This window comes from Mugil cephalus, chromosome 18, assembly GCF_022458985.1.
Source record: "Mugil cephalus isolate CIBA_MC_2020 chromosome 18, CIBA_Mcephalus_1.1, whole genome shotgun sequence".
Lineage (NCBI taxonomy): Eukaryota > Metazoa > Chordata > Actinopteri > Mugiliformes > Mugilidae > Mugil > Mugil cephalus.
This window is the reverse complement of record NC_061787.1, coordinates 16,127,125-16,144,128: the sequence shown is the minus strand read 5'-3', so window position 1 is coordinate 16,144,128 and position 17,004 is coordinate 16,127,125. Positions and strand designations below refer to the sequence as shown.

Below are 17,004 nucleotides of genomic sequence, written 5' to 3'. Positions count from 1 at the left end.
AAAAAAATTAGCGTCTAAGCGAAATCCATAATTATAAAGTGATCAGACGTGGGGCGGGGAAAAAAATCACTTTATTGATTAATTAATTAATTACTACTAGGCTAGTAGGTTGTGGGGCAGGCTAATTTATGAGTGTCACGTGTCTGAGAGCGTTTTTGAAAGACTCAAATTATGGAAAAGTGTGAAAACTGTAAAGTTATCTGAGAACGCGCCTGTGTGCGCAACCTGTCAAGTAAACACACACACACACTGGCACACATCGGGATGCATTTTGCGTGGTATGGTGAAACGTGATAACAGCACTTACTTCGTGGCCAATAGCATGTTTTTTCTTTGGACTTGTTCGTTTGGGTCGGAATGCTGACGGTTTACATATTCAGCTACTGCCTTGGCTGGAAACTCGGTCTCGCATACATAACCAAAATCCCTGGCAAGATGCACCGCTTCGCCTGAGAAAGAAAGAAAAGAAGAAAAAAAAAACAGGATAATGAATATGTTGTCTTATTAAATATGGTTACATCGCAGATAGTCCACACCGAAGCGAGATCACTGATCTGAGCAGAGCGTCCACTCTGTTCGTGTCTCAGACAGCGGATACGTGGCACCTGTGCATTCCCAACAACCTTAATGATGATGGTAATAACTATAACAGCGAAGGAAATAACAATAATAATAATGATGATAATAACACATGCGAGCTGTCAATAACTCTCATTCATCGCGTGAGAACGGTTAAACATGGGAGAGAAACTATAAGTGGATATGAAATATAGACGGAGCGTCATGCTGAACACCATGTCATTGATTACCAATGCCTGCACATTACTGAAAGTCCGGCAGATCACAAAGGCATGGGGAAGCAATTTAAAAGGGCTGTACCTAAGTCTTACTTTGTCTACATATTTCAGCTATGAGAACCACAGGTATCATTCCGTCTGGGCTCGTCTGTCTTACTGGTTGATTTTTTTTTCTTTTTCTTTTACAAAGTCTTTGGATTTAATTTCCTGCAGCAGTCTTTTTCCCCCCCTCTTTTTTTCTTTTCTTTCTTTCTTTTTTCTTTTTTTTTTTTTTTAAACCGGGGGGCTTCCTGTCCATAAGCCTCCACACCGGAAGAACGCATGCGCCACTTGGCATCAAAGCTGGAGCCCAGTAAACTATTTTCAATAAAATGGAGCGCATCATAAACAATGACAGCACAGAAAAAAAGGAAAGCAGCGGTGTCCCTTCACTAAATAACCGGCTTCCTCCGCCCCTCCCACCCCGCGATGCCCCCCCACCACCCCTCCCCACGTGCCACCACCCCCTTATTACCCACAATCAAACATTTCTCCAGGCTCATTACAATACAGCGCCGAATTTCTACGAAACGCGATGAATATTGCATTCGGTCCTCGCCTTCAATAATGATTAACGGGGACCAATGAACCGTCGCAGGCTTTCACCTTTGCCTTTGCAATAGCACACCCAAAAATACCACTGCACTGAATAATAAGGTTCAACTCTGAAAGCAAAAAAAAAAAAAAAAAAAAAAAATGGATTTAACCAGTCGCGTAAAAGGCATCTTTCCTGCGCAATAATTGACTAATTTATTCTTTAATAGGCCCAAAACATATAGCTCCCAATAGGTCAGCGTCACGCCATTTGTATGCAATAAAAATCTTCACTGAAAACTGAGGCATATTAACGAAAGAATTAAATCGTAATAATAATAATAATAATAATAATAATAATTAAAAAATATATATATCTACCCTGTGCTGCTGCTGCACCCGGGCTGCATTAACGTTTGAAACAACGCAGGGTTAATAAATCAATCGACTTCTCATCCATGAGGCGAAACAGCTCAGCGGTGCCCAATAAACAAGCAGCACTCAATAATTAACTGGACTTCAACACAAATTAATCCAGTGTATAAACTAGGCCAGCCGTGGACCTGCAAGTGCGCTCCTGAAAGCGAAGGCCAACCAAGGCTGCAAAGCCACTAGAATTACCAGCACCATTCTCTCCCTGTGCGTGTGTGTCTTTCTCCACACTCAGAGACACACACACATCCTTCATGCTTTATTACTTGCGAGGCAAAGTCGGTCCACATTACACGGATGAGCGCATATGCTGATTTCCAACACAGAAAAAGAGAGAGAGAGGGAGAGAGCGGGAGAGAGATGGAGAGAAAGAGGGAGCGAGGAGGGGGTGAAAAAAAAGCAGTTTTAAAGCACCTGATATCGCGGGAGCAACAAGAGATGGAACGTGATTTACGGCGGCCGGACTTACCTTCGACTAGTGACGTCAGCAAGGTGACGTTGGCTGCCTTGCGTCTGCCTGCAGGTAGATTCAAGCCGATTTTATCCAGCTTCTCCCTTAAGGATCTTCCTCCGTTCTTGGACTTGGCCCTGTGACAGTAAAGGAGAAGCTCACTGTAGCGTTGCTCATGTGGAGGAATTCCTGCGAGGAAGTGTATTCCTCTTTGAAAGGGAAATGCGTTGCCCACCAAATATGCCTTTTAAGTGTCTGAAATAGTCCATTTAGAGGCAGGGAAACTGGTTTGCGAGAAATTTAGTCGCAAACATTCGCTTTGTTGTGCGTGTTCGACCCATTCGCAGTACACTGCGCGCTCACGTGTCTAGATAATATAGAAGGGCTCAGCTTTTTTATTTATTTCTTTGCTGATTAGAAGGCGACTTAAATTTAAACCCTCCACACCTCTCATACAGACAATAAATAATACTAAAGGAGCCCCAGTCTTTTCGCGCAGCAGACAAACACTGTACAAACTGAATAAATAAAGTCCTAGTTAATAGGCAGCGCTATTACTGGCTGTGTGTCTGCAGCACTTCAGTAGACTGTTCACTGGAGACCAATGTTTTCATGTGTAATGCCTTCACTGGGCCTATAGAGCTGGGGTTGAAACAGACTAGGCCTACATTAATTTGAGAGAGAGAGGAAGAGAGAGAGAAGGGGAGAGAGAGAGAAAGCTCCAGTGCGCAAGGGAAGTTAATATGGAATTTAACAGACCCCTCCTGCTTTAAATGCAGGAGCTAGGTGTCATGGTTGGTCGATTTTAATTATTCTTGGTACAGAGGAGAGAGAGAGAAAAAGAGAGAGAGAAAGGAAAGAGAGAGAGGGAGAGAGAGAGAGAGAGCAAGAAAGCAAGAGAGGGAAAGAGGAAGAGAGAGATGCACGTTCACAGAGATTGGAGCAAAGTGAGAGTTCATACCCACACACAAGTACAGAAAGAGTAAAGGAGGAGAGAGAGAAGGGGTTTTTGCAGCCTTCCAGTCAAACTCACCTCCTCAGCACTCCGCCCAGCAGAGAGGCGTTGAGGCACTCGGGCGGCGAGAGGCGTCTCTGCACCTCAGCCACCGTGACCTTGTACTTTGATGTGGAGCTGAGGAGAGACAGGCGACCCGGAACTGAGCAGAACACCTCGTTGGGGTTAACCACCCCTCCGAAAAGACCGTCCTTATTTACGGGGATGGCAGAGATGTTGTTGTTCTTGGATAAAGACACTGGACCTATAGCCAGCGCGAGGGAGAGAGGAGGAGAGGGATGGAGAGAAGGAAGGGGTGAGAGAGAGGGAGATCGTGCTCAGTGAATTTCATGCAATGCAGAGCCTTAACTAAATGAGAAGGGGGGGATTTAGGCCCCGGATTTAGAGTTTAGCGCCACATGTGTACACTTTCAGAAACAGGGACATGTAGGGAAAACGACACACAGAGGCCTATACATGGTAACAACAACAACAATTTGTGTGTTCGTGTGCTCGTAAAAACATTAACATCCGGATTACGTGGGATAATTCTGGTTCAATCACACGTTTATAAAATCCATAATATTTCTATTTATCTATTTTTCTTTCGTCATATAATACCGAGCATTATTTTTATCTGCACATTTTCACAGCAGACAATGACAGCGTATTTTTACGCACGACCGTGGCTCGACTCTTGCACAAAGCCACCACGCGAAACCGAGACATTGGGTAAAAATGTACCTATTTTGACACATCCTCGGTATCCAGCAAAACACTGTCGCCCGTGTGTGATTTCACACCGTGGGGGTGGGGGTGGATGGGGAGCGGGGGTATGATTCTCAACACTGCTGGGCTTTACACCGTTTTGGTGTGCAGTAACCGGAGACAAAGGGGACTGTGCGCCTTTGGATAGATCACTTGTGACATTAATGGCTCAAGGGAGCCTAATAGAGACAATAGGAGTTAAACGAACTCTTGAGATTACTAATATAAGAAGCCAATTATCATGTTGATGTGCAGATAGACTCGGAAAAGGGAAGAATTTAAAAAAAGACAGGAGGAAAGACGGAAAAAAGAAAGAACGAGAGGAAGCAAAACACGCTCCATATCGTTATCTAACGAGTTCTAATTTGACCTGGCAAAACGCATTTAAACATGACCATGAAAAAGGCCTGCCTTGTGTTGCTGGGATTTTGACAGCAAATAATAATAATAATAATAATAATAATAATAATAAAAAGATATTGGCGCAGTATAATCCGCCAACAGTCACCTACTAAATGTGAAAACTACATTTCGAGATACATAGAAAAAAATATATCCGGTGATTTTGTCCAGCCTAGTTTTGATTCCCTCTCTAAATGACAGATTATCTTCCTGCACACACTGGGCCCGTGCTCCATCCAGCAGGACCAACTTCCATTTTAGATTTGACCATGCTGCGTGATTGCAGCTATTGGCTTCCACTACTGAAGTGCCGGGATCGTCTTTATAGGCCTGTATCTTTGACCATCAATAGCACGGGCCTACAAAACCCACAAGCTCCCCTCATCTCCCCGCTGCGCTGAAACGCTGACAGTAAATTCCATCAGCGAGAAAAAGGTGCAGGCAGTTTGATGCACTTGGAAACCATGTAATGAAAAATAGGCTACTGCGTATTAGGATCAGTCAGGCATTACCGCATTGCATCGAGCTCTCTCGAGCAGAATGGTGAACGTTGTGTGTGCGTGCGCGCGTACGCGCGCGCGCGTGTGTGTGTGCAGTCTAGTGGTGTGCAGTTTGAAGAAACATGCATGATATCTCGGAGGAAATTGCTTACCTTTTTTAATTACAGTCTGGTCGGGGATGTGAATTCCTTGATCCTCAACAGACTGTGACACAAATGCAAAAAAAAAGAAAAAAAAAAGGAGCACAATTTTAGCACAGAGCCGTCTAAGTAAATGCACCTCAGGATGCCGTGCACGAACAAAGCCTGACACAATTAGCAGCCCCAATCATCCAACATGGAGGCTCTCGAGGCCCATACCTGGTAATATTGTCCATGAGTGTTTTCAGCGGGCTCCACTGGTGGACGCGTTGCATTAGATCACTAACTCAGACTTAAATAACGAAGCTGTGTCGCCCCATAATCCTGACCTAATTTCGCCCTCAGATTGGCTCCACTCACAAGGAAACTTCTAATCTAGATTGGTTAGTAATTACGGCGGCGCAGCCTATTAAAGGCCTATGAACTAATTAGAGGATTATTGGTGTTTGTTTCTGATTAAAAACGGGGAAGAATACTCTCAATGAGAATGAAGGTTATTGACAATTTTGGAGCTCATTCATCATGCATCTTTTAGTAATCGCAGCTAAACTCAATACACCAAACTCAATTCTCTCCTTCCTGAGCACGCGGAGCATTATGATATTACCACCGTTCGCGAAGAGCGGCGAGCTTGAGCTCCTGTTTGAATCAGGGAAATCAAATATAAGTATGGAGACGTGGAGCAAAGCTCGCGGAAAAACAGTTTGGATCTAGGTAAATGAAACTGTTCGAAGTTATAGAGGGATATTGAACAAAAACTAACAGCATTTAAAAATATATATATTAGGCATGAAAATGCATGTAAAAAAAAATACATAATTGCACAGCATTATCCTAAATTATTTTAGAAGTCCACGCTATTGTTTCCGTTAAAATAAATTAGAAAAGACATTTAAAAAAAGCATCTCGGCTACTCAAACCTAATTTAATGCCTATCTTCTGGATTTTATCAAATAATGTTAATGAGAAAAACACGTACACTAATACGTAAATGATGATGATGATAATAATAATAATAATAATAATATCAGGTAATTTTTAATGGTAGATTGATTGAATTATAACAAAAAATAAAAACACCATTATCTTCATAATTTTTTTTATCGAGATATTAATTTTAAAATATCAGTGGCACACAGGTGCTTTGTTTATGACAACAACGTTATACTAATCCTTTCTTTCCCTCCTTATTTTTAAAAATAAAAATAAAATAAAATAGTGCCATAAAGAGAAAAAACATATAAACGCTGCCTCACCTGAACGTCTTCTAAAGAGTGAGGTATTCCATGGATAGGGATAGAGTCCGACAGTCCCGTATCGATGCCGTGGCCGGACGGTAGGAGCACTTCCCTGCGATACTCCCGGCACAACTGGTGGGGCAGGCTGCGGTGCTGGTGCAGCAGGCCGCTGTCCTGACCCTGCCTCTGGCCCGGCCAGCCCGGGTGCTGCGGCTGCGGCTGAGCGTGCAGGGAGTTGAGAGAATACGGGTCGTTGACGTGCGAGTAAGGGTCCTGAGACTGCGGGTAGATGGGCTGGTAAGGTGGGGGGAAGTACGGGGGCTGGAAGTCCGAGTTCGGTGTGTGGGAGAGCGGAGGGGCGCTCGTGTAGGGACTCTGGCCCACGCCGCCCAGCTGAGGTAGCCTGGCTGTCCCATTGCTGGTACCGTCGTGACGATCCTGGCAGGAGAGGACAAAGAGAAAAGTGTATTTTAGACCATATTTTAAAAAGCCACGCAAATGTATAGAAATCCCCCACTCTTTCTTCTGCTCACATCGAGGCACTATCAAATGTGGCCTGAGTGGATGACAGGAATTAGACCAAGTGTGAAATCTGTGACGAATAATCACAGTTAATTCTAAAAAGGGGATTTTAAACAATAAACACGTAGTCGCCACGCAATTGCCACATGTGCACGAAGTTGTTGAAAATAAAACAACACAATAATAAATTTCCACAAGTAAATAATAAAACGAAATATCTAAAATTCCAGAAGAAGAGATGCCCAAAACATGCAAGCGAGTCCTGGAATATATATTTTTTTCTTTCATTTTTGCAAGGCGATCAACTGGTTCTAAGCATGCAATCTTTACAGAATAAAAATAAATAAATAAAAATCATTGGGGGAAAAAAATCGAATGCAAACAAGCAAAGGGAGAAAAACTATCGGACACGACGAGCCTCCAGAAACTTACCATCGCGGAAAAACTGTGCACTAACATCTGTACGGTTTTTTGGTCGTTTTTTTTTAAAAAAAAAAATCTTTTTTGGTGCGAATCAAGAAAATGGCAATCAGTTCAAAAACACCGTGGGTGTTTTGAGGGAGGGGGCGAGCAAAAGGGGGAATTAACCAGCAAAACAAAACAAAAAATAGCCCCCCGAAAAGACTCTTCTCTCCTGCAAGATCACGGTGGCCCTGGCGATCAGATATGTGCCTCAGTAGCAGGACGATAATCCATCAGAAATAAATGGTTAGATCCCAGCTGCCCTTCATTTGGGGTCTAAAAATGCAGATATTCGACGGTGTTGGGGTCGAAAAGTTTCTCGTCGAAAACCCTCTTTCTCCCTCTTCTCCGGGCTTCTATCACAGTGCTACCGTCCCCTCGCTTGAGCTCATATTAGCCAAAGAGCCGCTTCTTCGTCTCCCTCTTGGACTCCTATTAGAACGCGTTCATGACTATTAATATTACAGGAATACTTAATAATAAGGAAAGAATAGTCGGAAATCTGGCATGAAGCGGAGGACGCAACTCAAGGCAGGAGTCTGCGCTTAAATGACGTCCATTGAAAGGAGGAATCAGTATATCTAATCAGAGATGGGGAGAGAGAGAGAGAGGGGAGTGAGAGAGTAAGAGGGAGTGAGAGAGTGTGGAGGGAGTGGAGAGAGAGAGAGAGACAAAAAGAGGGACATTCACTCCCGTCTGACGAATCAGAGAGAGGGAGGGAGGGGAGGGGGGGCATTTTAAAAGAGTCTCAGGGCCAAAGCGCAAAAGTGAAAGAAAGACGTAGGAATGAAGGGAGGTGGACCGCAGACAGGAGATGAAGAAGCCAGGGAAGGAAACAATGTGCACCTCTGAACTGGGTGAAAATCCAGCAGACGACGCTACGGGCATTCCGACCGGCTCGTTTCTACCGCTTGTCCCTTTGTTTTCCACCTCAGACTCCGACAGCGAGCTGTCCTCCATGGGTCTCCTCTCTTTCTCGCTCTCTCTTCCTCTGCCGAATTAATCCACCGATTCCTCCAAAACCCAATGCCACGCCGCTTAACTTTAACTTTTCGCCCGGGAAGACGCAGAAAAAAATAAATTCCCACAGTCTTTAGACAGGGCCGCTGGATCCGGCGTTCTGACTTAACTTTTACGCGCGGCTTTTAAGCAGCTCCGCTCCGCCGTTTCCTGCTTAATCGCGCATTTAAAAATAATTACGAAACACCGGGCCTCGGCCGGATTTCAATTGCGAATTTAATTTCTCTGTATCGACACGAGCGGGAAAACATTTGCCTAAAAAAAAAAAAAATAGCTACACGAGTCAACACAACACGAACGCGGCGGTGCCCAGTTTACTTTACTTTTTCTTTCTTTTTTTTTTTTTTTTTTTTTTTTTGCTTTCCTGCTCCGGTCCCTATCCTCGCAAGACGCGGGCGAAAAAAAAAACACGTCCGACAGGCTTCTCCACTCCTAAACAAGCCTCCGATATTACTGCCAAACTTTGTCCATAACAACCACCACTCACTGTATGCACTCCACACAGACACGCACACGCGAAACCGAACGGCTCAAATCACAGAGAAAAATTAAAACACAGACGGATGCATGTGGAATTTAAGCACCAAATAAAAAGCGGGTGATGTCTGCGCGTGCAAACGCTCAACATGTTTATTGTAATTAAATGCGTGGTAGGTCTGCATTATTATTTTAATGTGTGCACATGTCAGTTAAAATTTGGACATATTTTTTTTTAATGTGAATTAAAAAATAGAGAAAGATAAATCACTGGTGTAATTGTATTCATGCAGCTGATATATTATATTAAATGTGGACTATACTGCCACATTAAAACATTATAAATATTATAAAAAAAAAATTATAATAATATTACTACTGCTCATATTCTAAACTCACACACGTGTCAATAGAAATAATAAAGGAGATGAAGCCTGTTCATCCTTCCGTTGAATGTGCTCACTAACAGCTGTCAAGAATGTCATATTTGGATCAAAATAATTCACCACATGCCTAAAGTATTGATCTCAATAAATCTAAATTAAAATAACAATAAATTAAAATGAGCCTCTTACCTCGCAGTCTTCATATTTAATGTTATCAGTTAATTTCCAAAGCATTTTCATGGGTTGTTGGGGTGGATATTGGGTATAGGTATCGCCTTGGTCTTGTTTTCACTCAGTGAATTGTGCTCCCCGCTCAGAAAAAACTACTTTTATTGAAGCTGTGGGCTGCTGTCTGTCTTGCGCTCTGAGGTCTCCCTCTAATGGTGGAAGTGGAGGGCTGGAGCAGCTCTGTAATAACACTGGCACAGGGCCTCATTAGCATATCAACAGCCGTTTGATTCCCCCCCATCTGCTCGCACAACACCAATGGACAGCGCACAGGTAAAAACTAAAGCAGCAAGACGCTACACATGCTTATTATTTCTACTGTTCAGCGAGGTGTGCGTGTGTGTGTGTTGTTTTGGTGTCGAGAGGAGGGGAGGGTATAGTCATGCATGGGGACCTGCCTGCACCTGGGACGGTGATTTCTAGTTGAATTTAACTAGTTTATTTGTATTGTTTTTTTGATAAAATCGCAAAATACACAGATGTGCTTTTGGCAAAACTTTAGTCGGTGTGTTTAAGTCAGTGCAGTAGTTTTGATGTGACAACAGCATGTCAATACAAATACCACCCTGCCACACACTTTGCTGCCAGCCTTGATTTCTTTTTTTTCTTCTTCTTTTTTTTTTGCAACTCCCAAACTGTTATTTTAATCCCATTGAGAGTGGAGACCTCGAGAGGCTTTTCTTTCAGTGTTATGTTAAAAAGGTGAGCTATTGGACGCGGCTCTACAGGTCCATTGACTACCTGTAAGGGCGCAGAGTTTAGGTGGAATGTAAATAATTAACACAACAACATGGCCTTGTTTCATTTGAATGACCGGCTAGGGGAGCCCGGCTCTGCCCTGTCGCCGGTCGAGCCTTCACCTCAGCAGGTCGTGGGTCAGCAGACAGGTCGCCAGCTCCTTCAAGGCGTTGGCCCCTCTCGCTTAAAACCTGGATTACCATTTTTGGTGGAGCACCGTCTTTTTTTTTTTTTTTACCCCCCCTTTAAGCAAGCAGTTGTTATTAATGAATCTGGAGCGATGAAAGTGGCCGACAATGACAACCAATGCATGCGAGCTTCTTTCTGGACACCTGGCCTGCTCGTCTGCCCTGGTGATTTTTTTTTTTATTTTATTTTTTTTTAAACGAGTGAAACTAAAGTGTTTTGTTTCAGAAAAGATCTCGGGTCGACTCCTAAACCCCCCCCTCTCTCACACACACACCTCCCAAAACAGGGCCAGATTTTCAGTGAAACCCAGATAATCTGTGGAATAAGACTCTATGGAAGGTCAATCGTGGGATGCTTTGTAAGAGAGTATGGATACACACATTTCTGGAAAGTTATTTTTTTCTACTCCGAAGACGCACCGACATAATTTAAAAGAAGGGCTGACATTTTTTTTCTTCAACACAAACTGCAGCAATCTCCGGTCTGTTTCCACACATTTCTAATTCATGTTCAAAATAATCTGCATTTTACAATGCGTCCAAACAGCACACGGCCTATATCCTCAGGTTTTACAGAGCAAAACAATGAGAGGAAGAGTTTGACGTGCAAGACAAAAACAAGCCTCCAAAAATAAAATGTTGTTAACTTCATAATCTGTCAGTTAAAATCTACAAGTTTAAGAGAACTCTGTCACCTCTCCTTACAAAAGGCTCTGCAGTGCCAGTGCAGCCTTATCCTACAACAAGTCGACACTTTTGACAGCTTTCACCGATTTTCGCGGCGGTCTCTTTGTCTTAAAGTAAGCAGCACATACCTGCCATTCCCCCATTTTGCCCATTATTGACATTCTTTGTCTTCTGGTGCCTTTGGTTGTTTGGGTTTTTTAGGCCGGGTCCGGTGCAGTGTCTATCTCATTAACGCTCCGGTCCCAAAGTAAACCTTTACTCTTTATTTATTTTGTACCTGGACAAGATCGCCTCACCTGGCCATAAAAACGGTGCGGGGCCACCTGGTGACGCATGCGCACTGCTCCGGGTGTGGACGGGAAGGCGTAATGTAGCCTACCTGGGAAAAAAGTAAAACACTGAGAGGTGGGTTAACCTTCATGACAGTTAGATTGAAACATTTTAATATAATAAAATATGTTTAATTAATAAAGCAATAAAATGGGGGTAAAATCTTAATATTGATTATTTTAAAAACATTATTAAAAATGAACATATATTAGCCAAGTGTTAAAAATAAATATTGCAGAAATCCTAAATAAAATCAATATGTTTATTTTTTTTTATAAAATATTTAATTTGTTTATTGCGCATTCGAACAGCTGGCTAAACTACAATTGTTTTACACTTTCTTTAAATTTAATTAAACAAGAAAAAAATCATTCATTAGAAAATATGGTCTAACTGTCACAACAACAAAGAGCACGAAGGTATGTTGAATTATACTTGTCTCCTTCTGGTTTAAAAATTAAAGGATGTATCTGTTAGTTCTAGGAGTCAATTAACCTTTCCATTTGTCCCCCTTCTTCTCATCTTTGTCTTTGGTAGAAAACGTGAATTCTCTCTGCAAATGAAACTGTGTCAAGTAAAAACATAAATGAATTAAAAAAATAAAAGAAACTTGAAGGTTAACTGCCAACATCAATACTTCGGTATAGAAAGCAACCCCGCTATTGTGAGGGTCATTATTTATTTATCCACTGTTTATTTCTAATACATACTTATGTAGACCCCTCGGGCCAAGAGCGAATGAGATCTCCCTCTCGTTCTCTCCCTATCGCGGACGCACACATGCACACAGACAGCAGAGCAACACGTGCGCTCACATAGGTGATAATGGTCAAAGCTTTTAGTCCAAAATCCAGTTTCTCTGTCTTTGGAGTTTCTAAAAGAAAACACACACACACACACTAGCGGGGCTCGATTGTCAGTGCGCACAGAAGTTGCACGTCGCCATTAGATCGATGCTTCATTCCCTACATCGACACATTAAATGCATGCACTACCGATGTTGGACAAACTTTGTTCGGAAATATACTTACTCTGATTTTCCACAATATCATATTTATAGAGAGCCCTTCTTATTATTTTATTTTTTTTAAACAGTTGCATAATTCCACACGGAGCCTATAGATTTTTGTGGTGTTAATATTTAAAACAAGCCTTCATGTTTGACTTCAAAGGCGAACACATTTTAACTGCACACACAATACCTGCAGCTATATAGACCTTACCAGGCCTGGACAAAGGAGAGGGGGGTAAGAGGGGTGGTGGTGGTGGTTGTGGTGGAGGGGGATCAGAAATATTGTTTGGGGCTCTGCGCAAGGGAGGAGTAAGTTTTAAAGCAGAGCTGTCTGAGAGTAGGTTACCCTCAGACTGCAGCGGGGTCCCCTTTGAATATCTACGCTGTTTGTCTAGGGCTTGGTTTCAACCACTTCTGCCGTAGCACCGGGCCTCGGGCGACGCTCTAAAACCGCGAGCTTTGTTTAATAGACGTCGACAGCGACTGCACCTCGGGCACTCTGTCCAGCCAATCACGTTTAAATAAATTACCCACCATTGTTATTATTGTTGCAAGATTTAAAATATGTATATTAATTGATTTGGTGTTAGTGAATGTAGATCGTTGGATGAGTTTGATGTTTGTCTAGAACACAGATCTCCATGCGTATTTTACGCGTTCGGTTCTTTGCCAATAAATATTTAAATAAAATAAACAGAAGTATTCTTCGTTTTTTTTTTGTAAAAAAAAAAAAAAAAAAGAAAAGAAAAAAAAGATCAATGGCATTAACATAACAAAGAGAGTGGTTTACTGTCGGACACAAAAATCTGTCTGCTACAAAAATTTCTGAGTATATGGACCTGCTCGTGCTGGGTTAATCAGACTGCAGAGGACACCAACCATCCCGTCACCAGCTCTCAAGGCACAAAAAAAGAAAAAGAAAAAAAAAATCACCGTGCTGGTCTGTGATATTCATAAAACTGGTCACTGCTGAGTGAGAGGGTTTCAGGCCCATTGTATGAAACCGCTGCCCCCCTCCAATGAAGATAAATTGTGTTCTAGCGCCACCTTGCTTCGCGAGAAGAGAAGGACGCGCACCGCCGGTGGATTTGAAACAATATTGCAGGTAATTGAAACCAAATGAGAATGTGTGCGCAGGGAGCATTCCAGTGAGTAAAACTGCCAAGCAGATGCCAGTCAAAAGAAGCAGGTGGTCAAAGGGAACGTGTACAGCTGAAAAGTGCGGACGTGTACAAATTCACGAAATGTTTCCTCTCTGGACCCTGTTTTGAATACGCGCCATTCATTGCGCTTGAGTGAGCGCGCTTGTTTACCTTTGTCCGCCTGTCCTTCTTCATAAACTTTAATCAGACTCCCAAGACTAAACCATGCCCATGCACCCAACACAGCTCTGACACTGACTGCAAAAAACACACATTCCGATTCAGTGATAAGTGATACTGTAGTCTGGACGTTGTTTCACCCTCCCTTCTCTTTGCAGATAATAAAAAAATCAAATCAAAATAGATTTAAAGGGCACTAAAGAAATAATAACCTTTAAACAAGAAGATGCGGACTTGTGACAAAAGACGCGTTTAATTTGATCCTGTGGTGCCATCTTGTGGTTGAGAAAATAAACTCATCTCCGACCGGTGTGTGGGGATCACCAATGGTCCTTAAAGTAGAACTGCTGGCCTTCAGCCCTTTGCAGTTCGATGTTGTGGATCTGGAGATGGCAGATGACAAGTGTCCCTCTCGTCCCTCTCTTGCCACACAGACACAGGCTGATGCAGAATACAGGTCACATTCTGTGGAGCAAATTACAATAAGTAATTAAGTCAGTTGTTTAAAGAACGCCAGTTTGGAAAAAGTTTCGTAATTTTGTTTTTGCATGGACAAACCGTTTTGAAGTAATTAAATTTCTCTTTAAATATATATTAATATAAACAAATTATAGGACTTATATGTTAAAGCCCGTGTGTCTCAATTATGTTTGATTCCCAATTTACTTGTGCATGCAGTCAAATGTAACTAATGTAACATTTCATGAAACCTTGCCATTATTAATACACCTGTTCCTCCTACTGTGACAAACGAACGTGTCTACTGTCAAACAGGTAATTTAATGTAGAAATATCAACTCCCCACGTGGATTTATTTTTCTACACAGCAAAATGTTTGAAGCAGCTGCTGCGTTCAGGTGCAATGGGCATTTTAACAAAGTAGACGTGGTGGGATGTAAATCATATCCCGTCCCCATGTTACAATTATTCATAGTGTAAATTCCGCCTACTGAACGCGGCTTTTCTCTCCAAAATCAAATGGCCTACATTTCCCATCAGCGACCTCTCCCGTGTAGCCTTGTGTGCAGCAGTAATCTGTGCTCGGTGGAGAACAATTTGCCGCAGTGACCAGACAGAGGGCAAACTGAAGGAGTAAGGTTGTATGCACAAGTAATATCTCTGTTCGTTGTTTCATACTTTACCGTATTAGACTTTTAAAGCTGTAATTCAGATTAAAACAATGATGTATTCATTTTGGACCAAGTGTCAGTGTTCCTTCGTAGTCTGCGTGGTCGCGTGTTGTAACATTGATGTTAGTTGAGCTCATGCTAAAGCTCTTGGCAGCAGCTCGTCTTATCTACTAAGCCAGACACACGCACACGCCACTATCTGCGTAACGGCATTTATTCCAAAAAACGACGAGCTCTGTCGTGCACTAATTTTCCTCAAACGTCACGATGTTTCCACCTATTCTCTTGGCGCAGATACTTTTCCTTAACAACTCAACGACGCAGGGCTCAGACGGTCCTTTTAGTCATTTTCCAAACGTAAGTGATATTAAACTGAAAGCAGGGACCGGTTTGACTGAAACAGGTACGGTGCATCGTCCGTCCTGAAGTGGGTTTTGTTTTACTCACAGGTGTCCAACATGTCTGTGGATTGGGTAGGATACGGATACGCAACTCTAGTCGCTTCCGGAGGTGTCGTCGGTTACGTGAAAGCAGGTGTGTTGCCTTAAATAGGGTATGTCAGCAACTATGACAGTCGCAAATGTATCCGCCACCTTTATTATTATTTTTTTTTTAATCAGTAATGTATAAAAATATATATATCTCAGTTATATTAGATATATTAGATCTGTTATATTCAAACTGTTTAAACTGACGCACTTTACTGCGAAAATAATAATAATAATCGTGTCGACACTGCGCATGTTCCTCTGTCCTGTGCACGTCAGGTGCAGGTGTTGACTTCCTTTGCGTCTCCTCTTTCAGGCAGCGTCCCCTCCTTGGCTGCTGGTCTCCTGTTCGGGGGCCTCGCAGGTTTTGGTGCCTACCAGATCTCCAATGACCCCCATAATGTTTGGGTGTCCCTAGGTTGGTGTATTTAAAGTGTTTCGGTGCAGACAGTTACAATTAAGCTTCATGAGCCTGATTAACCGGCCATACATTTTAGGAATATGAAAAGAAAGGAATATGAATAGTCCTTAACGTACTTGACATTTTGTCCAACCACTTTGCAGGAATTATTCCTGACGTATGCTCGGTTCAACGTGGTAGCTTTGCAAACTAGTAGATAATTAGAAAGGTAATAGACTATTAAAAACTACTAAACATTTGATGAATGATGAATATGATTGAGATGAATGCATTATCAAAGAAAAGACTCAGCTCAAGATTACATTGCAGATCATATAAATTTATATCACCTGATTCCTACAAAGCTTATTTAAATGTAAATATTTTCATAATAAAGATGCCTTTATAGTGACTTAGCTCATTGATGTTTATTTGCTCCCTTCCAGCTACATCAGGAGCTCTCAGCGGCATCATGGGAAAGAGATTCTACGCATCCAGGAAGTTCATGCCAGCTGGTTTGATGGCTGGTGCAAGGTACGCATCAGTTTAATTGACTTCAGGGAATGAAATGTAAAAAGAATTGTAGCCTCTAGAATAAAAAAATAGTAAATACACTCACTTGCCAGTTCATTAAGTAGAGCCACACAAGTGAAAACTAATGCATTCTAATATAACTGTCCTGCGTTAAATCTTTATAAAATGTACTGTGTTCAGCATTTGTTTGCAACAAGTAAAATAGTTTCTATTGCTTTGACAACCCCCTCTAGTCAAGGTTGTATTTCAACCCAGTTTAACGGCGGCACAAACTCCATCCTTTCTTACAATTGAGCAGTAATGAAGGGGGGTGTTGAGCTGGACTGTTACATAACAAAGGATTGGTTTTCTTTGGTGTCTCTAATGAACTAACAAGTGAGTGTTGTGTAATGTAATTTACAAAACAACCGAATGCGACTGTGACAGATTGTAGATAATTATTCTTACCCTGAAGAAACTTATCTGCTCCACTGAGTTTCCAATCATGAATAGTGTAATCCTCATATCCCTGCTTGAGGAGAATGCTTTCAGTGTCTCCTGGACACTTCTATTTGAGTTCATCTGCTGGTTTGGCGAGTCTAGAAATCAACACTGCCAGCGAGTCTAATGCTTTCCTCTTGTTGCAGTATCCTGATGGTGGCAAAGTTGAGTGTGGCATTGCTCCAGAAACCAGTGGAAACCTGATGAAGCAAACATCTCGAAACATGACGAAATATCATTTGCTCACGTAGATCTTCATGTATATGTTTTTTGAAATATAATGTTTATAAAGAAATTCTTGTCAT

At 42.1% G+C, this 17,004-nt stretch overlaps 2 protein-coding genes across 10 annotated transcripts in view; one reads left to right on the top strand and one right to left on the bottom strand.

Annotated features, from left to right (window-relative positions):
* The window catches only part of tfap2a (transcription factor AP-2 alpha), a 17,561-nt gene extending 2,621 nt beyond the window's left edge, over positions 1–14,940 (bottom strand). Inside the window, exons 1-8 of one of the 5 annotated variants that reach the window (XM_047567746.1) lie at positions 14,810–14,940; positions 13,880–14,132; positions 11,300–11,382; positions 6,314–6,733; positions 5,070–5,121; positions 3,287–3,512; positions 2,272–2,390; positions 308–449 (exon numbers count right to left, since the gene is read on the bottom strand). In XM_047567746.1, the coding sequence (XP_047423702.1) occupies positions 308–449; positions 2,272–2,390; positions 3,287–3,512; positions 5,070–5,121; positions 6,314–6,733; positions 11,300–11,338 (998 nt within the window). In that variant the 5' untranslated portion in view covers positions 11,339–11,382; positions 13,880–14,132; positions 14,810–14,940. Of the gene's footprint in view, positions 1–307; positions 450–2,271; positions 2,391–3,286; positions 3,513–5,069; positions 5,122–6,313; positions 6,734–7,249; positions 7,923–8,125; positions 8,613–9,351; positions 11,069–11,131; positions 11,276–11,299; positions 11,383–13,879; positions 14,133–14,809 lie in introns of those variants that run through there. The other 4 variants (XM_047567747.1, XM_047567745.1, XM_047567744.1 and 1 more) reach the window with 4 other exon arrangements.
* tmem14ca (transmembrane protein 14Ca) lies at positions 14,669–16,994 on the top strand. Of its 5 annotated transcripts, none has more exons than XM_047567750.1 (6): positions 14,669–14,764; positions 15,092–15,154; positions 15,247–15,331; positions 15,602–15,703; positions 16,132–16,219; positions 16,846–16,994. In XM_047567750.1, exons 3-6 carry the CDS (start codon positions 15,256–15,258, stop codon positions 16,901–16,903), a joined length of 324 nt encoding a protein of 107 aa, XP_047423706.1. In that variant the 5' UTR covers positions 14,669–14,764; positions 15,092–15,154; positions 15,247–15,255; the 3' UTR covers positions 16,904–16,994. The 5 variants fall into 5 exon arrangements, with proteins under 5 accessions (XP_047423706.1, XP_047423707.1, XP_047423708.1 ...); XM_047567752.1 differs by having other exon boundaries at positions 14,707–14,777; XM_047567753.1 differs by having other exon boundaries at positions 14,722–14,759.
* The last annotated feature ends 10 nt before the right edge of the window (positions 16,995–17,004 follow it).

What these genes read in the sequence shown, in the direction of transcription:
- tmem14ca (XM_047567749.1), top strand. Translation starts at nt 15,065, where the DNA reads ATGTTTCCACCTATTCTCTTGGCGCAGATACTTTTCCTTAACAACTCA. An exon ending in TAATGTTTGGGTGTCCCTAG is followed by an intron (nt 15,704 to 16,131) that starts GTTGGTGTATTT and finishes GCTCCCTTCCAG; the next exon opens with CTACATCAGGAGCTCTCAGC. An exon ending in GGTTTGATGGCTGGTGCAAG is followed by an intron (nt 16,220 to 16,845) that starts GTACGCATCAGT and finishes CTCTTGTTGCAG; the next exon opens with TATCCTGATGGTGGCAAAGT.